Source organism: Bos taurus, chromosome 26 (assembly GCF_002263795.3).
Source record: "Bos taurus isolate L1 Dominette 01449 registration number 42190680 breed Hereford chromosome 26, ARS-UCD2.0, whole genome shotgun sequence".
NCBI classification, from domain to species: domain Eukaryota; kingdom Metazoa; phylum Chordata; class Mammalia; order Artiodactyla; family Bovidae; genus Bos; species Bos taurus.
In genome coordinates this window covers 33,627,717-33,654,346 of record NC_037353.1, presented here as the reverse complement: position 1 = coordinate 33,654,346, position 26,630 = coordinate 33,627,717, and the positions used below count along the sequence as shown (strand labels likewise).

The 26,630-nt window shown below is 46.5% G+C and overlaps 1 protein-coding gene across 40 annotated transcripts in view; it reads right to left on the bottom strand.

Annotated features, from left to right (window-relative positions):
- The window catches only part of TCF7L2 (transcription factor 7 like 2), a 202,378-nt gene that overhangs the window by 14,335 nt on the left and 161,413 nt on the right, over positions 1-26,630 (bottom strand). For 18 of the 40 annotated variants that reach the window (XM_024985742.2, XM_024985748.2, XM_024985747.2 and 15 more), the window contains 6 exons: positions 12,696-12,828; positions 10,079-10,181; positions 7,998-8,084; positions 2,396-2,536; positions 1,217-1,376; positions 715-822 (listed from right to left, as the gene is read on the bottom strand). In XM_024985742.2, the coding sequence (XP_024841510.1) occupies positions 715-822; positions 1,217-1,376; positions 2,396-2,536; positions 7,998-8,084; positions 10,079-10,181; positions 12,696-12,828 (732 nt within the window). 40 annotated transcript variants of the gene reach the window in all.

Below are 26,630 nucleotides of genomic sequence, written 5' to 3'. Positions count from 1 at the left end.
GTTCATGGGAGGAGAAGAATCCAGAGTGTTACAAGCACTGTGATTAGTAAAGACAACAACCCCTACAGTGTTTTCTAAAAAGTAGGAGAGGGGATTAGGCAAATCCCAGAGCCAACAAAAAGCTGAGGGACACACACAGCACCCAACACACACACCTCCCTGTGTCACTTCATCCATTCTGCCAAAAGATGGCTTCTACTGCCTACTTACACTCAGAGATATTCCCATCATGCCTCTCTCAAGATGCACTAGGCTTCCAACTTCTATTGTACCACATCCTAAACCAACAGTTTTTTTCCCTCTTAAGGGTGAAGGCCCTGCTAGAACAGCTGTGAAGAAGTAAATGCTCTCCTTTCAGCTGGCATCACTGCTGAGAAACACACAGGCCTCACTGGGTGTATTCTACAGCCATGCCTCTTCAAAGATGTGGGCAAGAAGGTATGAACAGCCCTAACCTGGCCCCACAGGTCCCCTGAGATGGAACACCAGCCCCCTTCCTCCTCCTTGAAGAACTATCCCATGTTGATAGAACCCTGCAGGAGGCTAAGACAGAATCCTCCAATCTGGTGCTGACGTAAGGTGCTAACAGTCACAGCTGGGCAGACTGAGTGGTACTGAAGCCCAATTCAGGTTGGCAGGTTGCATTTCCTTTGTCCAGATGGACATCCACCACATCTCTACAGCATCTAGTCCCGAGAAAAAGGAGCCACCTACATAGTTATCCCGTGCGGACCAGCCGGGGTACAGCTGCATGTGAAGCTGTCGCTCCTTCCGGGCCAGCTCATAATACTTTGCTTGCTCTTCTCGGGACAGCGCATGCCACTGGAGGGGACAGGGTGAGAGACAGAGAGACACGCAGAAACGTCACAAACCACACTGTGGCTGGGGACGGACAGCGCTTCCGTTGCAAACGGTGTCATCTGAAGATGCCTATGGTCTGCAGGGGCCTGGCACTAACAGGAGGGCCCAGACCAAACCTGACTTGTCGTCTATGATGTTTGAGTCTTTGCTCTCTGCAGGTGGAGAAGACCAGGGTGTGGCTGTTGTGAACATCATTTGAAGGCAGAGTTACTGCTTCCAACTCCACAAAGACCATGGAAGGAGTCAAAGTATGGCTCAAGGGAAAGGACGCTCCAAACCAATGGGGACAGGGACATGTCACCCCACCCACCATGTCCTATTCTGGCCCTCTTCTCCCAGCAGGCACGCCACTTACCCTCCGGCCCAGGATCTGGTTGATGGCTGCACTTTCTTTCAACGTGCACTCAGCTACAACCTTTGCTCTCATTTCCTTCATATACAACATGAATGCATTAAGAGGTTTCTTTATGTGGGGCTTCTTCTTTTCTTCTTCCTTTTTGGAGTCCTGATGCTTTCTGGATAGGGACAAAACAGACAGGCGCAACCCAATGAACAACCCGATGAACAATCCCGAGGTCAGCTTCCTCCACAGCAGAAAGCCCGCCTCCTTGCCTGCGCAACGCCCTAAGCAATTCAGAAAGAGAAGCACACTTCTACTGGGTCTTCTCCATCCTGGGAAATGGAACAAAAACATCCTGGGGGGTGGGGGATGAGGGAGATTTTGTCATCACTTCCTCAAGGTTTCAGTTCAGTTCAGTCGCTCAGCTGTGTCCGACTCTTCGCGACCCCATGAACTGCAGCACGCTAGGCCTCCCTGTCCATCACCAACTCCCGAAGTTTACCCAAACTCATGTCCACTGAGTCAGTGATGCCATCCAGCCATCTCATCCTCTGTCGTCCCCTTCTCCTCCTGCCCTCAATCCCTCCCAGCATCAGGGTCTTTTCAAATGAGTCAGCTCTTCGCATCAGGTGGCCAATGTATTGGAGTTTCAGCTTCAACATCAGTCCTTCCAATGAATACCCAGGACTGATTTCCTTTAGGATGGACTGGTTGGATCTCCTTGCAGTCCAAGGGACTCTCAAGGTTTAGAAACACAAAATTTTCCCCAGAGGGAAAAGCACATTGTGACTGTTCCCACCTCAGCCAGTGTCTCTTGCGGGATCAGGGACGGTAGGTGCGTGTGCGCTCAGTCGTGTCTGACTCTTTGTGACCCCAAAGACTGTAGCCCACCAGTCTTCCCTGTCAATGGGATTTCCCAGGCAAGGATACTGGACTGGGTTGCCATTTTCTCCTCCAGGGAACCTTCTCAGCCCAGGGATCGAACCTGAGTCTCCTGCGTCTCCTCCATTGGCAGGCAGAAGTGCTTGCAAATCCCAGTCCCTCCAAGAAAGAGCTGTGTTCTCCCCCACAGTGGGCACATGCCTCCCTCTCTGTAAGGCAGGTGCTTACTGAAGTCTGACCAACCTCGGGTAGGGCCACCACCCAGGCACCACGGGCTAAACGCACGGTGAAGGAGAAGAAGAGGACACTTACGCGCTGTGGAGTGAGCCGACTTCACTCTGAGAGGATTCCTGTTTGACGGTCGGCGTGACTATGGCCGGGTGGGGAATGCCGGTCGTGTGTAGAGTGTGATGTGGTGGGACCATATGGGGAGGGAACCTAGAAGACAGAAAGCTGTGTAAATCGTCAGAATCAAAATGAATGAATGGGGAGGGATGTGTACACACAATTAAAAGAAAAAAAAAAAAAAAGAAAGAAACAGCACGTAACACTCACATGAAAGCAACCCAAGGCATATGAAACCTGTCAGCATTAATTAGTGATAAATTAAACATAATGATTCTCATAATGTCATTAAAGCCAATCTTCCCCTTCATTATTGCTACTGACATGAGACATTACGATTGCTAACATCTTCAGCAAAAGGCAAGTTCAGCCGGTATACTTGGAAGACAAAGTAGGCTTGGACTACTTGCTGGAGATCACAAGTCCACTGGTTTGGGAGGACACTGTTAGTGGCATCTAAGACTATTTCTTAAGTCCTAATCAGCACTAGAATGAAAGATGAAATCTTTTGTTGCATATTGACAGCTAAATAAAATATTAACGCGGCTGAAGTATACACACATTTTTTGACAACGCCGCGCATGCCTCATTAGGCCTCATTCTGTTGATGGGAACGCAATAAAATTTTTATTTCTCTTTTGCTGCTGTGGTCCCATCGTTTTGACAGTAATGGGAGAGAGTGAGGCAGAAAGATGGGGGGAATCCAAATCACTGCCATCTGGTTCCCAACATACGTCACAGATGTTTTAAATAACTTTGTATCAGAGATGGCCCCAAAAGAGCATTTTACACAGACAACCCCCCTGAGTGAAGCTTTGAATTCTGGGATTTGTATATCCTCTCCCACTCTAAAATTCTAGGGTTCCTAAATTACTTTTACTTAAAATACTGCCTATGCATTAGAAGATCTTACAAAGGATGATAAGAATTATTAATAAAGAAAAGAATAGTCTGTGTTTTTCCTCTAATACTGTTTACTTTCAGGCATGTTATTTTGGACATGGTTTAAGCCATAAATCGGCATTTCTCAACCATGCAAACTAGCCAGAACATTCAGAGCTTATTTTAAAATGCTCTTGGTTCATCTCCAAACTGACAACGGGATGCAACCCATGCTGCTGCTGCTGCTAAGTCGCTTCAGTTGTGTCCGACTCTGTGCGACCCTGTAGACAGCAGCCCACCAGACTCCCCCGTCCCTGGGATTCTCCAGGCAAGAACACTGGAGTGGGTTGCCATTTCCTTCTCCAGTGCATGAAAGTGAAAAGTGAAAGTGAAATCATTCAGTCATGTCCAACTCTTAGCGACCCCATGGACTGCAGCCCACCAGGCTCCTCCGTCCATGGGATTTTCCAGGCAAGAGTACTGGAGTGGGGTGCCATTGCCTTCTCAGGATGCAACCTATAGCTCTCGTCTTTTCTGATACACTTGGAGTCACAATTTGTTCTCGGTTAGAAGAACTACCCTCCTTAAAGGAATGTACATTACTGTAGAGAAAGGTGGAATGAGGGATTACAAGGGGTGATTCCCCCAAAGAAAACAAAAGGGCAGCCCTCAGGTTCTGCCCTGACAAGATTAGGCAAGTTTAGGTGAAGGGGGAACCCAGATCAAGCAACTGCTGCTTTCAGCATAAATCCAAACTATGACCACCCCACGTACAAACCAGGGAAGGACCACCTGCTCTTTAGGAAGTCAATTCTGCTGGTCACTGGAGGTGCTAATGAGACTTTATTGTGACAGTTAGTTCACAAGGATCCTGTACTTATTTACAAGGTTCTTTTCCTATGTGGACTGGAAATCTAAGTAGTTTTCATTTTACCAAAAGAATGCAGCAAATGTTCATCAGAAAAAAAGATGAAAAATTAAAGTCCTAACTGACTCTGCACAGATCAACAGAGAAACTACCAATAAATAATGCAGATTTTTGAAGAGGGCCCAAAATCACAGTGGACATTTGACTTGGAATTTCTACCCTGATGCGGCTTTCTCCCATAGCTGCCTTGACAAATTTACCACAGTTTGGTAACAATAGCATGATTTTTTAAGTAAGAGTCATGCAAGTTCTTTTAGGGTGTCAAGAAAAAGAAAAAAAAGAAAAGAAAAGAAAAACCCTGAGAGAGAGAGAGAGAGACTGAGAAAAAAAAAAAGTCACTTCCATCCCCATCCCCTCTCCCCCAACAAAAAATAAAGAACAAAGCTTGGGAGGTACTTGGGCTCCCAAGTTACACCCTGTTCCTTCCCAGAGTTTGAAGGCCTCTGAGAAAACGTAAGCTAAGAACATGTGTTCTTCGAAGCCCTTGGGTGAAGCAGTGGGTGGAGTGGCAGCTTTTACTGTGAATTTTAAAGGCTTGACGTTCCTCAAATACATATGTTCCCTTCCTGTTGACTGAGAATATGTGTACAGACAGACAGAGAGAGAGAGAAGGGGGAGAGAGAAAAAATACTCTGTGTGCATTTATGTCTGTGTGTGTGTGTGTACACCAAACACCACAGTCAGACACAAGAATGTGAGTACATTCTGGGGTGGGGAAACATTTCTAGTGTCGCCATGAGGACCAAATACTGCCAAGTTCACATACCTACACCCGTATCCCTATACCTGAGAAATGTATGACCGAGAAAGGGACTCACATGTGTTTGTGTGTGTGTATGGGCTATACACATACTTTCATGTAAGAAATTCCTTTCTGCAGACAACTATTTCGTGCAATGCAATAAACACCCTAAAAATTCTAAGCAGCTCATTATATCCCCCCGTCTGCTTTCATGGCTCCAAGCCAGAATATAATGATGAACCTTAACTTGTTAAGGACAACTAATTTTTGTTTCTGGCTGTCTCAGGGGCTTCTGCCTTCCCCACTCGCACTTTCCTTCACTGTTGACACGTTTCTGTTAACTGGATGTCATCTGCCGGCCTTGATTTTATGCACAAGCAGTGGGATGCATTTTCCTGTGCAACAAGCCTGCTTTGAGCTGCATTAGGTTTGTCATTATTCTCTCATTTCCCCCCTTGCACTTGTAACATTTCATCTCTTCCTGCCTTATTTTTTGTGAGCCACGGTGCACCCACATTATGGTTTATACATGATCTCGCTCCCTTTGAAGCCGGCAGATTTCAGAGCCCGCTCTCGTCAGGAGAAGAGCCTTGCGCCAATTTAGCAGGCTGAGGGCCCGGAGCTCCAACATCTCAATCTAAAGGGGGTCACAGGGTGGCACAAGTGAGTGTCAGCAAGAGCTGTTTAATTGCCAATCTAGGCTTCTCCATGGTGTTTAAAGTATAATGACCCATCACTTAATTCTGAGAAGCCCTGGCCCCGCTGCTGAAGAGAATGAATATCAAAGGGTGTTCTGGAACAGGGCAAGCTGCCTACATTCCCTATAACTGCCATAAGTATAATAGACCCACACTTCTGTCGCCCCATTACCACAATAATGTATTTAATTTGCTGTATACGCTTTTTAACTAGCTACCTTTCATAAGGCCTACCTGGGGAATCGGCTGCCTACCCCCCGCACCTCGAGCCCCCTAACCTTCCCTCCCACCGTTCCCTTCCTCTCCTCCACCCCCTGCCCACCTAGAAATCATCGGCTAACCTCCTAATGATAATTCAATCGATAAGCTTAACCTCAATCCCTATCCTACGATTACTGCACCGCTTTGAACCTCTGGAATGCACCAGAAACAAACACGAAAAAACAATCCGGTGCGTGGGAGGAATGCTGGTTCAGAGGAGGCAAGCCGTGGGTCCAAGGTGCTCAGAAGCAGTTCTCCTCCTGGGAGACTCCCTATTCGTTCCCAGGCTTTGCGAGGTTGTGGTGACATTATTTAATGAGAATAACCTTCCTCTTCTTGCTAGAGAAGAGGACACACAAGCATTTTCCCGCCTAACCGATACTGGTGTGGATTTAGAAATTGACATGATTTATCACAGGTGGGAAACAGATAAATTCTTTACGGCTGCACAATACCCATGGCATGATGACAAACGTTAGAGATGCTACAGTTTATGCTTCTTCATGAGTGTGGTTCTCTCTCCTCCACCAAAATCACTGTTTCGTAAGTAGGAAAAGAGGCATCATGGCCCGTCTTTCCAACCCTTCCTTTGGTCTAGGGTCCTCACACTGGCTACAGAGATTGGGGAAGGAGGCTGGGAGATGGCATCCCTGCCATGTAAATGCATGCTAATTTAATTAGGGGCCATCCTCAAAATGGATTTGTTGTTGCAGCCCATCAGGAAAGTCTAAACCTCCACCGATTTAATTAACTTGACTGAAAATCAGATGAACAGAAAATAAAACTATCATTAGGAGCAATTAGTGACTACTTAAACATACTGCTGCCAACCAGTTTGTAAATAAACTAGCAGTCACTGAAAAATTAGCCAGAATTAATTAGAAAGGGGGGGAAAGGAGAACATGGGGATTAAAAAGATCTAGGTACACACATGCGGGTATTTGTGTATATGTGTTCTATATACATTATATGCTTAAAGATATGTAAATGTATACATAATCAAAGTGAAGTCGCTCAGTCGTGTCCGACTCTTTGCGACCCCATGGACTGTAGCCTACCAGGCTACAGGCTACCAGGCTACGGAGGTCCATGGGGTTTTCCAGGCAAGAATACTGGAGTGGGCTGCCATTTCCTTCTCCAGGGCATCTTCCCGACCCAGGGATCGAACCCAGGTCTCCCACAATGCAAGCAGATGCTTTACCCTCTGAGCCACCAGGGAGGATTTTTTTTAAACTTCAAAAAATATAGAGCCGCAAAGGCCAACATGGTCTCCATCAGCCACATATGGCTACTGTGTACTTGAAATGTGTCCAGGCCAAACTGAAAAGTGTTATAAGTGTAAAATATACATCAGATTCCAAAACTAAGTACACAAAGAGTTAAGAACTCATTAACAGTTGCTTTACAGAGATAATGTGTCAGAATGATGTTTTGACTAATTAAGTTGAATAAAATCAATCATTAAAAATAATTTTGTCTAAGTTTTCTTTCCTCTTCTTTTAAAAAATATGGTTACTAGAAAACTTAAAATTCCCTTTGTATATTCCCTACATATAAGGCTCACCTTCCATTTCTACTGGACACTGCTACTTTAGACAGAGATGTGTTTGGGTAGGGGAGGAGGTGGGCGGGAGGGGAATGCTCTTTTTTGTTTACGCTTAAGAGCCTGGAGCTTTGAAAAGACCAATAACCCTCCCTCAAATTCTTTGTATATACAATAATAAACTTACCTACACCCTTTCCTTTCTTCCCTGGTTTAGGGTAACAGAGAAATAACACTTTAAAAAGCTCCCCATGTCCTAATTATTTCTTCCTGCCTTAAGTTCTTAAAAATACTGACTCAGAAATTCAACCTTAAAATTCTGGCATCACCCACCTGGGAAGTTAGTTCAGAGCAATTTTTTCAGTATTTTCTAGGAGAAAAGCCTAACACTCTATGGGTCTTATAGCCTTAGACCTACATGTAGCAGACATGCCCGGATGGTCTGGGAGCATCCAGAGAACTTTCTGCAAAGTGACTCATGGCTGTGGCTGAAGGCGCTGGGTCTTGGAACTCACCTGGACATGGAAGCGTTGACAGTCAGGGCTGTGGGGTAGGGGTGACGGAATCCTCCTGTCGTGATGGGGTACACGGGCTGGCCTTGCCTACAAAGAGCGGGGTACACGGTGAGAACGTGCAAATGGGGGTGGGGGTGGGGAAAAGGAAAAGAAGAAAAAGGAAAAGTTCTCTCTGCACAGTAAGCTTTATTCTCATTTGATCAGAACAAAAATCTTGGGGATTGTACAGGAAGGATCAAAGGGAAGAAACACAGAACAATTTGAATGCCATAAATCTGATAGGAATGGCTAATTAAATTTTATAACCTTTGCTTATGTCAATAGAGACCCTCTCCCCAAGCTGAAAGTAGGTGTTTTGTTGTAATAATTAAAGGCGAAGTCTCGCTTGCTTTAATGGAGCCATCACACTAATTGAGGGCTACACATCCAAAGGAAAACAATAATGAATGTAAATTTATACCAAAATAAAGTACAGTGAATCAAAGGACTTCAGTTGCGCTTTGGGCCTCTTTCGGTATTTAGATCTCGGTGAGAAAACATTAAATTAACAGAGCTTAATTTGTAGCCTTTTGTCAAATTAACAAGTGTTGACAAGAGTTACCGGGGGGAGAATCCCCAAGAAGAATTGTGGGTAACCAATAGACAATCACACCTCATTACAATAATTAAAAAATACAGCAACATGCAAAATAGCATCCTCATGAAAGACACACAACTCTTCCTGACAGAGGGTTGTCTGAGTTGGCTATTCCTTTTTATCTAGCCTTCAAATATCTCCCCATCAGCTCAATGGGGCAACTGATGACTGAGGACTAGTGGAGGCATGGCCCCGCCCACTGAAGAAGAAGAAATAGGACACACACTCCCATCCACATCTACCCTTCCTAATAGAGTTCAGGAGCAAAAAATGAACTGAAACTACACCTGGGTTGGTATTTAGTACAGCTACTGTGTAACACAAGGTTTTTTTTTCCTTAAAAAAAAAAAAAGAAAGAAATTGTAGAATATGCTGAGCTGGAGAAATCAAGGTGCAACTGGGGAGAAGAGGTGAACCACTTTGAAACTGTATCTTCTTTAAGGTCATGAAAGGTTAACTTCCCCAAGACCCAAACTTGAGAGTTTTTCCAGGATTTATTCCTGATAGGATTCAACAAATTGTCCTGTGTTTTTAAGTAGTAGAGATCACCGATCAACGTGGAGAAAGATATACACAGAAGCACTCCGTCAGAAGTCACGGTTACATGCACGCACACAAATACAGGCACGGTATGCCCATACGTTCAAGGGCCCTCTGCTCTGACTTTAAAACCCATGTCAAAGTTGTCTAGGAAAGGTTAATGGGTGGTGCCAGAAAAGCAGACTAGGTGATAGGAAGGCAAACTGTAAAAGCAGTCTGATGATGTGGAGCGCTGCCAGGACCTAGGGCTGATACTCAGGAAGGCCCCGTGCCCTGTAGTGAGGACTCCAACGACCCCACACTCCCTCCCCTCAGAGTTTGGTGAGCCACTTAACATGCAAAGACTCTCAGAGAGAGATGCTGGTTGGAGAACATGGAACTTCTCAACAGATGCAAATTTCCACTGTGGCTGTCAAACTCGGGAATGATGGCTGGGGTGGGGGGTGGGGTTGTGACCCTCTGACTCCCACTCCCGGATTTCAAAACTAACCCACTCCTCTGCTGCCTCAGTCCAATGACAGGACGCCAGTTTGGGCTGCCACCTGAAGAGGCATGATAGGCTTCACAGGAGAGAAGCCCTCAGTCTTCTGCAATTCCCAAAGTACCTTAAGGGTATCTATGTTCCCAGAGAAGAACCTACAGCCTTTGGTGACCATGGGTTAAGAATGCTGAATATCAATAGCTTTTCTCTTATATCATCCATCTGAATGGCTATTGACTTGCCTGCTTTTCCATTGGGCAGATCAGCAAGCATCTTCCCCACAACTCCCCACCCATGGCCCTCCCTCCCCTCTCATGTCTTCTAAAGACACACACACACACACACACACACACACACACAGAATAAATAATAAGCATGCCCGTGTAAGAAACAAAAAGGAAATTAAAAAATGGAACTCCTTACTGTGGTACTAACCATCCTAGCGGATGGGGGATTTGTCCTACGGTGCCAGGTGACAGTGGGTAGTACGGAGATATATCTGGAGGGTGCGGAGGCCGTGGGATTCCTGGAAGAAGAAGCCACAGTTTAGGTGCAAGAGAAAGAGAGAAGTGAAGAGAAACCATCAAGTGATGGAAACAGGGAGAGGATAAAGAGAGACATCACCTCTGTAATCCTAGCACGAGCGGTTTTCCATGAGTCTGATCCTAAGACTTGTTGGTAAGTTTCATCTCATTATCCCTCTGCACCAGCTTGAAAAATTCATCTTCTTCTAGATGGATCATACACTGGCTAAACACATACAGACTTAGAAAATGCCAGCTTGAATATTTCTGCCTCATGGGATCGGTGTGATTATTTGAATTGGGGAAAAAAAAATCTGAAGGGGCTGGCACATAGTAGGGGATCGAGTAATATTAGATCCCTTTATCCCCAGAGCTTGTCCTTTTCTTCTCTTTAATTCTAATGACTTTCCTGCATGAGAGTTATTCCTCTGGTTTCTAACATACTTTTGGAGTTATGGCTTTTAGAAAGGTTACTTCTTTCTAAAAAGGAAATCAGCTTCTAAAAATTAACATCTAAAAAAGTTGTGCTAAGTCACTTCAATCGTGTCCGACTTTGTGACCCTGTGGACTGTAGCCCACCAGGCTCCTCTGTCCATGGGACTTTCCAGGCAAGTGGGAAGTCCAGGGTGGGTTGCCATTTCCCTCTTCCAGGGGCTCTTCCCAACCCAGGGATCGAACCAGTGTCTCTTACATCTCCTGCATTGGCAGGCGGGTTCTTTACCACTGTTTAAATCTGTCGAACTCTGATTGAAGATGAGCTGTAGGAGAAACTCAACCAATGCCTTGGAACCTTATCTAAGGAAAATCTGAACTGACCAGACCAGGAGATGCTGGAGGCCTGGTACATCTGGCTCTAGAGCCTGGCCTTCTAGAGGACAGAGGCCACTGCGGACGGGTACTGTGGGACCATGGGGCTGAGGAGCGAGCTCTGAAGGTCCATGCGCCACACACCCATTAGCTCCACAGGCACATATCCTGCAACTGAGAAATCCTTGGTTTCTTAGAAATCAAGAGGGCTGGGAACAATTCAGGCCCAGAGCAGTAGACCTACACCGCTCAAGTGGAAAGCAAAATGAACAATTCCTCAGAATTAAAACAGGACTGAAGGGAATGAGCTGTGTGTTCGCAGATGAAAACTATTTCATTTTTTTAAAATTCGTTCAGGAAGCTTTTAATCTGTAAATTAAGCCTCCCTGGGTGACATTTTCATGCAGACACTGCTTTCTCTCTATTACAAAACCAAACAGATTAGCTGGGCTTGGACCCTACACCAAGCCACTCGAACACTTGAAAGAATGTTCGCAGAGGAAAAGTAAACAGTCCACAGACGTTAATCATATGTTTTACGATAACCATTTAAAAGCTATTCCCTGTACTACCATTATTTAAACGAGACGTTGAAACTGCCATTCACTCGTGGAGCCTGGGGCCGGCTGGCGGCCTCCTCCAGCCATCCCAGCGCCAGGCTCGGTCCCCCACGAGCACAAAGGGGGCTCAGAGGCTGCTGAAAACCAGCTAATGTGTGGCTTCATTCAGGGGCAGCAAAGACGGCCTGAACAGGCAGTCTACCTCGGCCCAGCATCCAACAATTCCTTCCGATCAAGTGACATGGAATAGCCATTCTGAATTCATCCTGCTAATTAACCAGCTGAGAAGAGAAACCAACGCCAGCAAGTGCATCGCCAGGCCGGAAAGAGACTGGCCTTAGCTGTTCTCCCAAGACCACCCCAATTTGTTTTAAATCTTGTTTCAGGGGAGCTACAAGTAACCTCGCCTTCTTCCTCTTCCCACTTTTGGGAAAAGGCACTTGGATGGAAAGGAGAGGACAAGTATAAAAGCGGGAGTCATGTGGCATCTTCTGCCTGAGACCCTAACGGCTGTTCCTTGATGCAATGAGGAAATCATCTTGGACTTGGGTTTTCCTGTCTGTAAAATGGGCTTGAGAATAAAGACTCAGGATATTACAGGGGAGGAAGAGCCCAAATACATCAGCAAAGAGAATGCAGAACCCAGTGATGTGATCTCTCAAGGGTGCACTAAGTCATTGCCAAGGGACTATGGTCCCTTAGCCAGCAAGGGAGCTGGGGCTTCAGGGAACCATGCTATTAGGGCTCTTAGACTCCCATGGAGCTGAGGAGGAGTCCATGAGATGCCTCCAAAACCATTACTGCCTCCGAGTCTGTCTGAGATTCTTGGAGTTATAAGCCACTCCTGAGAATAGCCACCCCTGAGAACAGAACTCATAGCAAGGTTCCCAAGAGAGCCCCTCAGGGGTACCTGGAGCTCTGGAGAGACCTGAGCACTGAAAATGGACTTCTCCAAAGGGGAGGAGAGATCCACTCCCTCACCAGGCTCTGGTTTCCCGAAAGAGGTTCCCGGCCAACACGTGGGAGAGGAACAGGGGCCCCTCCACTGGTGCCCCCAGCCCAAGTCCCCAAACCACCCCCCCGCACCGCAGCACATCCTCCAGTGGTCCCGGGACACACGCCTCCTCTGCACCCAAGCACGCGTCCTACCTGTTTTGGGGTCTACGTCAGCTGGTAAGTGTGGAGGTGGGTTTCCCGGCGTGAAGTGTTCATTGCTGTACGTGATAAGAGGCGTGAGAGGGTGGACATGATGCGGGTGCTGCACAACCGGCACTTTGTTCGACTGCAAAGAGGGAAAGACACAGTCAGGCCAGCTCCGGCGGCCCAGGAGCCCGACCCGGGCAGGTCCGCCCACACCCTCCCACCTGGATTAATAAGCACAGAAGGGGACACAGTCAGGCCGGCTCCAGCGGCCCAGGAGCCCGACCTCGGCAGCCCTGACCACACCCTCCCACCTGGATTCCCTAAGTGCAGTCAACCCCGCCTGGCCCTGGTCCCTGTACTAAAATAGCAGAGGGTGATGATTCAGCTCTCTGGGCAGGTGTGCCTTGGTCTTTACACCCCCACCCCACCCCCACCACTGAGCCTGGCTTTTAAAATACCTTCTCCACCACCACCACCCCCCCCCCCCCCCCCCCCCCGTCACAGAGCCCAAGAATATGCACTTTTCCCATCGGCAGGTAAATCGGAAGTGATGGCTTTAATCCCCCAGGCCTACTGTGCTTCTGCAGGTGGTGGTCTCTCCCACCCCAGGGCCCCACGGGAGGAAGGCAGGCTTCACGGGAGAAGGCTTCCGTTATAAGAAACTGGCAGGGCCCTAATCCCAGCCACCTCATCCAGCACCCCAGGCTCTGAACCCCTCCCACCTCCTTAGAACCAGTGGGCAAGCTACAATCCTTCACAGGCAGCGAGGATGAAAAGCCTCTCTCTGGTCTGGTTGGGAGTGTGAACTTTACCAGAAAGCTCTAAACTGCCAGGCGAGCACCTGCATATTTTATGCAGATTACAGCAGCCTGGATTCATTATGAGAATCTCATTAGGAAGTCACAGGGAATGCTAACAAATTAACTGGATGATGATGAATTGAGCTAATAAAGGGTATGTACACATTTTAGAAACAAGCAGTTCTGGAAAACAACATACAGGCGATTTTTATGTTTGGGAAGTGTTGACAGGTTAAGAGAAGGAGGATTAAAAAAAAGAAAAGCATCTTAAAGATTTTTCTAGTTGCAATGATCAGACCTGCCCAAATTATTCTCCATTCCTTCCCCTACCCTACTCTCAACCATCCCTCCCCCTCCCTATGCGATGCTGTAACTTAGCCCAGCAAGATCACAAAGAAAAAATTAAGCTGAAACAAGCTAACTACTGGGCCATTTACCGAGAGTAATCCAATTGCAAAAAACCCTATTCCCAATAGAGGATTTTCACTAAAATCCTACAACAGGGACATTTAACCAGATTAGGTACCAGCGAAGATAAAGAGGCTAGTATTAGATGATGAATGGATTAGAGTCAACTTTCATTTTAGAACGTGTCTTCATTTCCTTTTATTACTTTTAGGAAGGCACAACTTGCATTAACATCAAGGAAAAGGAATTGCATTAAAAGAAAAGAAGGAAGGTTCCAGTGCTGCCCACTAGCGCCTCTTGAGTTCAGGGACCACCAAGCAGTTAGTCCTCTTTACGTTTTTCTTGTCTTTTTTAAAAATAAATAAATAAAAATAGGTGAAGAAGGTGTGTCATAGAGTAAGAGTATTTCTTACCACAGTTAATTGTGCGGAAGGCATTTTAAAAGGTGCTTCTAACTTTTCCATGGGTATGTTTGGAAAGGAAAATATGTACTTTCTAGATGCTCCCGGAAAAAAACGAAAACAGAAAAAGAAGTCACATGCCCAAAAGCCAGGCTTAATGATTCCTACAAACAACTGGATACTTTCAGAGAAAGACAGATGGAAACTAGTGGCTCACAGAAGCCTTGGACTGTGAATTATCATTCTGCAATCAGAACACTGAAATTCAAAGCACCCAGTAACACTTCCTTCGTCAGCAGCCACAAAAGTCTGGACATGACCAAAGAGAGCAGAGCGCAGGACTGCCACTCCAAGGCCAGGGCCAGCATCTCACAGACATGCACTGAGTTTTCAGGAACCATTTCTGTCTAGGACAACTTGAGAACTACCCAACAAAAACACTCCCACCGTGTGCTGGGGTGGAGACGGAATAGAGCAAGGGGCACACATATCAGATGGACTTGAGACCATCAGGAGGAAAGGAAAATGAGAGTTGCTGCCTTCTACAAGTTTTCTATCTGGAGAGACACACAACTGCTGAAATGAATGCAGACCAGCCCCAGTTTAGAATAACTGTGGAAAAACTCTGGGACCCTGGGAAGAACCACGGATAGGCCAGGGGAGGGGAGACTGTCACTGAGGAGCTGAAGGACTTTGAGGGGATGGGACCACAAAAACAATGGAAGAAAACAAGTGTGTAAGTCTGTGACGGGAGAAGAGCAGTGCGACTTGTATTTCTCTGCTGAGTCAAGCATCTCTCAAGATGATTATCACAGACATGGGTCCCTATTACTAAGAAAGCTTCTCGGGGACCTGACTCAGCGGGTCTGGGCTCAGGACCCAGGTATCTTGGATCTGCCTATGGAGGGCCACAGGTACCTCTTCTGTTCAGCCATGACCCCTAGACCAGAGAACCACAAGGTTCCATACAAGCACAAGAGGTTAAGAGACCTGAATCCTAATCATGGATCAAGTATTAGTCCTGAAAGAATTCATGGGAAGGGCTTAGTATTAAATATAAAACCTGAGACACGGTAAGCACAGGAATGCTGGTTTATTGTTATTTTTGTTCTTTGGGAGAAGCTGTTCGAAGGATGGCACAGTTCCGTTTTGCAGTTCAGAAGCGCAAATTCCATGACTGTCTTCCAGGCAAGAAATGCAGGGGAAACCCTCTCTACTTGTGCGTCGAAGGATGAAGATAGTGTTTCGGCAATAGTGAAGTTCACAGATGCATGAGAAAAATTAATTCTCCCTCTTCCAGTCAGACACATGCATGAGAAGAGGATTCCAACAAAAGCTGGACACCTGTTATGCCCAGCATCACTATCATATATTATTTTGTACACCTGAGTCTGCAAGCCAACTAGTTTTGTCCTATTCGTTCAAAACTCTATAGTATGGGTGGGGGTCAGAAAGGAGTGAAGAGATATGATGTTTGAACTGCTGCCTGGCTTTCGGGGGGAGGGAGAGGGCTATTGGGACATGGAGCTCTTTTCTGATGTGATCACATACTAGGCAGGTCCCTAGAAACAATACAGTCTTTACCCGTTGGGTGGTTCCCAAACAAGGTAGGGGGAATGCAGCCGTGTGTGCAGAAACCAGGGTCTAACTGCCACTCCCAATGAACCTGGCTATACTTGGACTGCTTTTATGATGGGAGGATGTTCTTCTGGAAAATGCCCGTGTCTCTCCAGCTTCAGATGCCCACAATCCTTTCTGTCTACACCACACTGTGTCCACTGCTGGGATCATGAGGCACCTTCCTCGGTCCTACCATAGCTAAGTCCCTGATGGACAAAGATAGTGTCTTATAGACCTTTGTGTCCCTGTATTGCTCAGCCTGTGGGAGTGGTGAGTACACTCTTCGAAATTGCAACAGTAAACATCAGAAGAAGAGAAGGCTAGAGCCAGTCTCCCAGATTCATTTCATTCAAATGGCAGTGCTCTTAAATGGAGTCTACTCAACATCACAGAACAGAGCTGGGGGCAGGGGAAGCCTTCAGTAACCATCCAGTCTAATACCTTATTACAAGTGTCTTTCGGGGGGTGGGGGGGGTGGGGCGGGAAGAATTGGTTTTCAAGCCCATTGGCTTGTACACGGTGACCAAGAGTGAAGTGAGAACATTCCAGGAAGACCCGCGTTTAAATCCTGTTTCAATCCAGCTGTGTAACCTCTCGCAAGCAAGCCTTCATTTCTCTGCAAACTCCTGGTGAGAACTAGGTCTACCTAAGAGGGTTGTTGTGAAAATCTAAAGAGATCATGCTTGGGAAGTGTGTATTAGCCCAGCGCCTCACACATCCACACATGTAAGGCAAAGAAGCTTTGAAAAATGAAAAATACATTCCAGTGCTAACGATAAGGGCTCGGTGAAGGTCACGTTCGCTACCCTTCCAGTCTCTTCTAATTAAATTCACAGGGGGCAAGGCAGCCATAGCCCGCACTCCTTACTGCAAAGGCCAAGACGTGCAGGGCAGGGCAAGAGCACAGGGGTGTTTTGTGGCCACCTTGCCTTGGGTGCACGCCTTTCTTGAAAATGCAACAGTTAGTCCACACAAATAGTTAATTATGTCATTTGAGAAAAACCATCACTTGATTATGCTAATAAATAACACTGTCACAGAAGAGTTGGAAGTTAAATAAGAATAGCTGGAGATGACCAAGGTCCTTCAAGAATTAGGGGAAGGGCCTTGAAGCAGAAGCTGATACAGGTGATACACAGAACCACCACCCACATAGGAAAAGTCCCTTACACTTCCCCCTTCTCTACGACCAGCTCCCACTTTATGTTTTTTCTTAATTAAAATAGTTTTCCTTTTCTTTTTTTAATGAGAAGCTTTGGTTTTCCAGCAAACACTTTTAGAACTCTTTAACTGAATGTGTTAAGAGTACCACTATATACTAGACACAACATAAAGAGGCAAAACTCCGTTTTAAAAGTTTTTGTGGATTTTCCAAGTCATTGGGTCATAATGGAACTGGGTTATAACTGCTATAATGAAATCATCACTAGAAATAATTCTTTTCAGTTTAAGGCCTTAGGGATGAATGTGACTCGATATCCACCTCCTCCAGTGTTGTTCCCACTTCTTTAAGGAGGTCTTTATGGACTGTGTTCAAAACCGTACCACCCTAAGAAAATTTGGATGTGAAAAGTTCCTTTTGTGGAGGACAACAGAAAACCTTCCAGAAATGCATCCGGGAAATCTAAATCAAAGGCACACTGTATGCTGGGAGTGCTGGTGGGGCAAACAAGCTGAAAAACATATCTCCTCCCTCTTTAATCTTTTTACAGAGTCCAGTGTTCAAGACAAACAACCGTAACATAAAACCAGGTGCCTCTTAGTAAGTGTGTTATCTAAATATTAAATATATCTTCAAAACCACCCATGCATTTGGTCGAAATCATCACTTTCAGGGACAGCTAACTATAGTTCAAGGTTGAGAGAATGGCAATCATGGGAGGCTGCCTGGAGAGCTTAAGCCTTAAAGAATATGATGAGCACTAGGAATCTGTGAGCCAGGAAAAAAAAAAAACCCAGCAAACATTCATAAAACATTCATAGAATGGAAGTTCAGGGAGTGAGGCCGCAGCTGCCCACACGCACCAGCACGAGCAATGCCTGAAACTCACCCAGAGGGCCGCTCGGACCCCTTGTTGAGACGGCCGTCTCACTGAGGCCTCTCCGGCTCACAGTGGCGCAGCTCGCGCTGCCACATCTAAGGGAGCCCCGGCCCCTGTGTTGACTGCGACAGACTGTTCAGTCCTCACAAACCTACACAGTAGCTGCGTTTGTTATCAGTTCCACCCAGCAGGTGAGGACACGGGTCCCAGGTCCACCTTCCGCTGCTGTGTCTGCAGACATGGGCCCTGGATGGGGCTGACTGCCAGGTGGAGGTCGTGAACTGCACCCAACAAACGCAGCCTGGGCCGACCTCCCGCACTGGATACAGATGCTTCAGGATCACAAGGGGACACTCTGGAACCCAGACCAGCTCGGCACACAGTGCTCCCCCGAACTCCCAATTAGGAGTAAGCCCAGGGCTCTCCGCCTTAGTCAGGCACACCCTTGCCACGGAGCACGAAGCATTTTTAGTAGGGATTTTCATACCATGTGGCTGCTTATAGAGGGAGGGGTATGAAACATTCAGTGGGGATATTTCTGCTTCTCAAACAGACACAAGTGACATCAGGAACAGACATGGTCAGTCCTAGCAGAAAAGGAAAAGTCAGCTTAAAACCCGAACTTAAGAGGCAAACAGTAACTAAAAGGAATCAAAATCTTCCTGTGACTTTAAATCATGGAGCCTTTCTGTTTTCTACCTGGAGGCATGGCTGTGACTCATTTCTTGCCGGTTTGTTCATCAAGCTCTCTGGATTTTGAGCACTGAATGGTTAAATTAGAAAGAAAGGGTCTTTTAACAGACCTCAAAGCGCACAAAGCCTTCCACCCGAAGTATTCAATCCACTGCAGTGGGGGGGGGGGGGAATGGGGAGGGGGCGCCCCCTGTGGCTGACCTTTGACCCCTGGAGAACCCTTAAGCCCGGTGTTCTGCAACTTGGCCCTGCCACCCTCATCGCGCCCACACACCCGTCCACCGAATGCTGTTCGAGATGGGGAACCCAGCAAGTGAAAGGGTGATTCAGGCCCTTCGAGATCCCCCTGCCGGCCCTCCGCTCACCCCAACCCCTCCACCTTCCCTAACTGTGGGGAACCCAAAGGGAATGAAAGCTCGCCATTCACCTCGCAACCTATTAATCAACAGACGTTGAAAACAAATAGAGCCATTGCTGGCCCTGGCCTCTCGGGCGGCCGGCCCTCCTCTTCAATACTCCCCTATGGCTCTCCCTTTCTGCACAAGAAAAATGGGGCCAGAAAGTGCCTTTAGGAGCCCAGCACAATAAAATAAAAGCAGCACAGAGGAGCACTTGTCAGCCTTCTCCCCTCCCCGGGGTGGGTAGGGAGGGTCTTCAGGGTCTTAGATGACCAGCCCTCCCAGGGTCTGAAATCAGCATCAGGAAGGAACACTCTTCAAGCTCTGTTTACTGTTTTTTTTTTAAATGAGTTTATGACTCATCTTGATACATTTTTCCCGGGACACTGCTTCCTATGGCTGTACCAAGGCCAATGGCACCTAGCAAAACAGTAACAGATGCTGCATGTCACTGGGGCCATGGAGCACTGATGGGCAGGAGAGGCTGGGACAAAGAAGCGCTGTTTCTTCCTTATCAACCACCCGCCCCCCACCGACCCCGTGATTCAACTAGTCCTATTTTGGGGGGGCTATGATCCAGAGTGGAAGGGCCAGCTATGGTAGTCTTCCTGCCTCAAAAACCCATCGCACCAACAGTGAGCAGCCACTTCAGTGCTGAGATGATGACGTCAGGGAGTGCCCTAGAACCAGGCCTGCGCTCACAGCCAGACTTACCTGCTGAGCATCTCACTACTCTATCCTGTAAACCTCCTGCAGGCACGCAAGCATGCACAGAAGGGAAAGGTGGTGGGCGGCCCTCCACCGGGGCTGGGGCCACAAGGGCTGTTTCCCACCTTCGCTGTAACCCTGTGCCCAGCCAGCGAGGGTCTCCCCGCCTCCCCCACGTGCAGGGGCTGTTCACGGTTGGGCGCTGCTCCTCTGTGCCTAAGACTCTGTCCCACCCCCCCAACCTGGGCCAAGGGGGCATTGTTTCCTGGGGGTCAGACTTCTATGGATGGCTACAGCACTGCCCGTTGGAAATGGTAAAACCAAGAAAGCTGCGCAGGGTTTGAGTTTTGTTGAAGAAATGAGGTGGTTCAGAGAAAAGAGGTCTGCCTGTGAGATGCAGAAAAGAAACACGACCCTGCAACTGTGGTACCCACCGTGCACCACCTGGCCTGAGTCATGCGCCCACAAGACTGCAAAGTTATAGCTTCTACTAGCGCCAGAGTCTGACACTCAGGATGTTGTTGGTTTTGTCAACTATGAACGGCTGACTTTTTCTTCCCCCTTCCTCTCTTCTTTCTCTGGAATCAGATCCATTTAGACAGCAAGAAGAGGGAGAGAGAAGATTCCCCCAGCCATCTACGAAATTCTGCCGATTCACAGTTCCTCCCGCACTCACACAAGCATTACAATTCTTTGTGCAGGGAAATGATTGAACAGGGCAGGCAGGGAGAGGATAAATGTGCAGCCCATTTTCATCCAAATTCTCACACACACATGAATATACATAGAACTAACACAAACCATCCTGAGCCCTTGGCCTTTATTGGGTGGGTTTTTTGTTGTTGTTGTTGTTTTTGGGGTTTTTTTTTTTTTGGCCCTTCTATAGTACAACAACATAGCAAGTATCATAACCAGACTGCTGAGCATTAAGGGTCTAGGGGGCCAAATTCAGCTGTTCTTAATGACCCTGTCTCAGTCCCCAAAAGGAGGAGGGGAGGGGAGGCGGGGGACTGGAGGTGTCAGGGTGGGGAGTGAATGCATGAAGGGGAACATTTAAACCTTGAAAATAAAGATGTGGTCCAGCTGCCTGGTTTTGGGAATGTTGCAGCCAAGGCCCGACCCAGGAAACCTGTGCATTCACAGACTCTTGAACAATTACTTCCAGTTAAGTTCATTAAACAGAATTTATTTCCACTCACTCACATTTATTCTCCAATAAAAAGAAAGCATCCCATTGTGCTTCCCCCAACTAACCTTTAAAAAGCACTTGGGAGCTTATGCCTTGGCCCACCCGGTCCAGGCTCGTCCCTGACCACTGAGTTCCCAGGGTTTTCTTCCTGACTCCTGCCTCCCTTCAGTATCTTGCCACAGCATCCTGGAGGGTGGGGGCAGGGGGAGGCCCTGTGCACAGGGGCACTGTGCACAGCAGTGCAAGGGGGCCCTCTGACAGTCCTAACCCTCCACCGGGTCTCAGAGATGAAGGACCAACCACTTCACCCTGAAGTAATTTCCCAGGAATTTGCAACCTCCACCTTCCAGCCAGCAAGATATTTTTCTACTACTTGGGCATTAAATGATTAGTGTTAGCATAATCAATCTTGTTAAGTGTCCGAGTTTGCAGGGAATGTTTGGGACTTGGGTAAGAGGGTACAGCTGTTTCTAGGAGAGTCAATTTTCAAAACAGAGCCAGGGATAAACCTAACCTATTCCAAATGAAGAAATCCAAAAGCTCAAATTCAAAACAACTTTTAAAAAAATAATGATTTCCAGACCATCTCCCCTAAAACACAACCACCCCAAATCTAAGGATTCCTAAATAGGATGGAAAGGAAATCACCAATTTTGATTTTGAATAAATTTTAAGTACATAATGGTTATTACATCCTGGGGATTTCAAGAAAGAAGCAGTGAACAAAATTTGATACCACCTTTCTAATTTATTTACAATGCCCAGCTATATAAAAATGTCTTTAGCGTTTCTTAAACACTCTGTGCCTAACTTTCCAACCTAGGTGGTATTTGAAAGCCATACCTGTTATATGAGTCTGATAAGAGCTCAAGAAACAAGTCACCTTCAGAGAGCAGGTAAATTTCTCCCTAGTAACAAACAGATGAACTGACAGGTAGGACAGACATTTTCATGTGGCCCCACAGATACAAAGGACCAAAACTCGGATTCGACAGGAAATCAGCAAAACCAGACTAAAGGGAAGACGAATTCAAATGCAAAACGGAACTGTTCTGCTCTGTTTTGTCCTGTTAGTGTCCCAAACATAGGCATTCCTTAACGGACATCTACAGCCTCCATAAACGATGCACGGAGAAGGACACGGAGCTGCACTGTGGAGAGAAGGACACAGCCCCACCGCCCTCTCTGACTGCAGCTGTCGCAAGTTTAAGGTAACAAGGGAATGACCCAGGCAAAGTTCACTTACCAAAAAAAAAAAAAAAGTTTTCAAATGTGTGCAGAAGTATGTAATCTGGACGGTATGTCAGGATTTCATCACATTCCAAAATATTGCAGAAGGAAAGAATTCCATGACATAGCTCAGCTAGGCCCCCCACCATCCCCAAACCACAGAGGGGAGGTTTCCTTAAAAATATAAGGTTGCAGGCTCTGTTGCTTCCAGAAAATGCAGAGGCAGCAGCCTGTTGTGACAATACAAAGATCATAATATCTGTATCATCAGAGTCAGGAATTTACCCTTTCAAAGGAACTCCCTTCCCATAAGCCATCAAGAATAGAGGCTTCCCCATACCAACACAGCAGGACTGCTATGAAGTAACCCCAGTAATTTGAGTAAACAAAGGTCTGGAACCTTTCAGGAATCTGGGAATGGTGGGAAATTTGTGGCAAGACAATTTATACATTTGCAGTGCCAGCCTGCACTCTTCTCCCCACAATTCTTGACAGTTTACACCACCATACACTGAGCTGGAAAGTTGCACAGAACCAGAAGGGAAACCAAGACACACGTTTGTCATTCCTTCACACTCGACTACAGAACTACCTACCACTTAGTTCAATATGACACAGAGGATTTTAATTCATGATTTTGAAAACATAAGGACTCTTATAGTCTGTAGTATATGTCATTCCTTCTTCCCCTAAATATTAGATCTAAGAGTTGACTGACCATTGCCAATGTTTCCTTGGCCATTCGAAAACAACAAAAATTAATAACAAAAAGCAATAATTAAGACAAGTAAGGAATCACCTCCAAGAGAATGCCCTTACAGCTTGTGGCAAAGGATTTGACCTGAGAGTTGAACAGAGTATCAAGTATTCTAAGCCCCAAATAGGTACTGCAAAGGGGCCTTCTCCCTGATCATTAATAGCACAATAGGCTGTCATCAGTCTTTGCTCACATTTGCAAAACACATTTTATATTACATTTACAAAATACAAACACCACAAGCAAGACTGGAGCCCTAAAAGGCTGGCAGCATCTAAATTTGGAGATTGAAAATAAATACAACCAAAGACAGAGCGACACAAAGTTAGCATTAAATATGAAATCAAAATACACAGTTTACACAAGCCCTGCTACTGGAAAAGCCTTATTGCTCAAAAATGTTTCAAGCTTCCAAAGTATGCTCTTCCAGGAGAACATGTCATTTTTCCTTCTCTTTCTTCCAGTGGAGCCCACCCTGGTGGATGAAGCGGGGGGGGCGGATTATTTATTAGAAGAAATCCCAAATCCCACCACCCTTTTCCAGATTATAGCTCACTTGCACTTGGGGAGCCCGGTCTGCGTTGCTATAGAATCGTAAGGATGGTGATAAAAGTCAAGCTTTCTCTACTCCCCATCTTTTTTTTTAACCCTTTCCCCCGCTTCCCCAAAAAAGCCACTATGAAAAGTACATAGTGAGAGAGCATAGCTTGAGTTGACCATTTACTCCTGTCTTGTTTTTCCTTCCCACTGTCTGAATAAAAAAAAAAAAAAAAAACACAAAGGTTTAATGGTCAAGACTATATATAAGCAAGGACATGAACACACACACACACACACACACACACACACACACACACACACACACACACACACACACACACACACACACCCCACTACTCACCCAGCAATTCAAATTGAGGTGCCAACCGCCCAACTGGTGGAAGAGAGTGAGCCCAGAGGCCACCGCGCCTCCCTTCCCACTCAGATCTTCCACTCCCACTAAGATGGTATTCCTAGGGTCCATAATAGCTTTGGTTTTCTTTCTCTCCACCTCAAAAAAAAACTTTCTCTGTACCTTCAAGATGGGACTGGGCCAGCTTTTTTTCTCCTCCCTTATTGCTTTTCTCACTTTTCTTCTTCCTCCCCACTTCCCCTCCCTTTCTCCCTTTCATTTTAAAGAGCTGAAAAAAGGCATCTTAAAAGATGGAGATGGCTCCCAATTTCTGCCCTGGGACACTCAAAATGCTCCCCAAGTTCTCGCTCACGATGCCTGCAGTTATTTGGTTAATTCTTCCCTCTCCACACACATCCCTCTGAAACCAAAAAAAAGGCAAAAACAAACAAAAAGAAACCAAATCATCTAGTTCGACTGGTTACAGATTAAATTTTTTAAAAATTAATGAAAAGAAATTCCTCCCAGTTTCTACCCTGTACCACTGCAAAATCCTTGAAGGAAGGGGGAGGCCCATTTCCCCAGCCAGCTCGAGCTCTAAACAGAGTCCCCCCTCCCTCACCCGTTACCTTGGGCAGCGGGGCCAGAGCCACCGCTAAGAGTAGCTAAGAAATTACGGTCAGCCATGAGGGAAAATGATCAACCGAAGGCAGGAGGCAGGCACTTTATCTACAAGATTGTCAAATCCCTCAAAACAAATTTCTTAGGGTGAGGGCTGCCATGGGTTGGGGGATGGGGAGAGGAAAGTGTGTTTTCTTGTCAATGACACAGGAGTGACACTCGGTAGGGCCTTGCCTGCCACACACACACACCCTTCTTCTCCTTCCAGCGCAAGAGACTGAGCCTGTAAGATTTTTCAGTTGACCTCTCTGGAAGCAGAAGAACGGAAGCTTCCCGCGTTCACTGACATTCCAGGAGTCTGAACGCTCACTGGCTTTCTGACTGTAAGTTCTGTGAGCTTTCTCCCCAGAATGAGAGAGAGAGGGAAGAGAGGAGAAGGAGAAAAAAGGCAATCCCTGAGTCCCCCCAACCCGACTTACTTTTCCCGGGTCTCTCCTAGGATCCAGGACTGGGTACATGTGTGTGGGTTTAACTTAATTGGAGTTGAGAGACCCGGACATCACAGGCCTGAAATCATCCTCTTTTCCATGAAGGAGGGGACTGTGGGAGGGTGTCTGCTCCAGGAGGGGTTAAAGACAGAAGAAAGTTGCAGAGGACAACACTCACCCAGAGCGCCTTTCCGGTTCTTCCCCTCCCCAAGTGTGAAATCTTTTCACCCTCTTCAAAAGCAAATACACAACTCCGATTTGCATGCAGGTAAGAAAACACCCCGGCTGCCACATGGGGTCCCGGCCGCCCGGTATTGCTTCAAGCAAGACCGGTGGCAAAGATTGTTTCTTCTGGCGCGGGACACCTAACATACAGGAGATGTTTTTAATTTACCGACTCGACTGTCCAGCTGTTTATCTGCAAACCCACACGGCTGTTTTTCCTGATGTCGGTCTTTAAGCAACTGTTACTATACCAGACAAGATGGTACCCCTCGCAACTTCCACCTCCCCACAATGTCCCCTTCCACAAAAAAACCCCATAAGGACTGGAAGGGCTTCAGGGTAACAAAAAAGTGAGGATTCTTAATTTTTCTCTTCTTCTTTTTTAAAATACTGCTCCGTGGCCCCAGTTTCTGGACTTTATTCGGCCTTCCTGTGTAAGTGTCAGGCAGTAAGCTTTAAGGCCCTTAATACCAAAACAAAACCCTGCCATTTCCCTTTACACGGCGGTAACAAAAGCAATGAGGCTCCAGTTTGACAAGTAAAAAGCCCCAACCACACAGCCCCCTAATTGCCTCCCCTCCCTCTATTCACGCGGACCACCACACTAGGCAGCTGCCTTTGTCACACATGCAATTTCTTAAGTAAACTGCAAGTTCCTTTCCCGCTGATGGACAGCTCCCAATCACTCAGCAACAATAACTTATAAAGTGCAGCAAACAGGATGGGCAACTTGGACTAGAAATGTATTTTCTGGCTGTCTCAAAAGACAAGGAAAATGGAAACAGCCAGAGGAGCCAACACATTCCAGACAGACCTCCTCCTCTTTCAAAAGGACACGGAAATCTCATGAATTTCTTCAAACTAACCCCTCCTAAGAAAATGCTCCCGGAAATATGCTGTCCCACTGTCCGACTGTTCCCAGTTGGTCCCCTAGGCACCCCGATTTGTCAGAAGTACATCCACGCTTAGAACATTTCCATTAAAAAAAAAAAGGGTGACCGAAGGCTGCAAAGTTCTGTGGGATTTTTTTGGTAAACTTTCCCAAATGCTTCTCTTCTCCCCCCTCACCAAAAAAAACCCAACCCAGGACCCTTTCCTTTCAGCATGCAATTAACAATAACGTGGAGAAGAAATAAACTCAGAACAGAAGGGACAGCCCATTTACATCCCACGGTTCTCTTCCACATCAGCAACAAAGTTCTGTTTACGTTGTTTTAGATAAAGAAGTTTGAGATGGAGGTGAGAGGAACTGGGTCTTGAAAGAATATATACAAAAAGTAGAAAAGGGCCGATCCTTTAGGAAAATATTTGGGGAGAGCCAGGGAGGAGGGGAGTCAGGAAGCTGCAGCATTTAAGTGAATTTAACTTGATGGGGCCAAAAGAAACAACCCCTCCTCCCCCGTCCCGAATATTCACGTCCGAATTAAACAATAATCATAAAGCATGTTTTTATAGTCACGGGCTAAAAG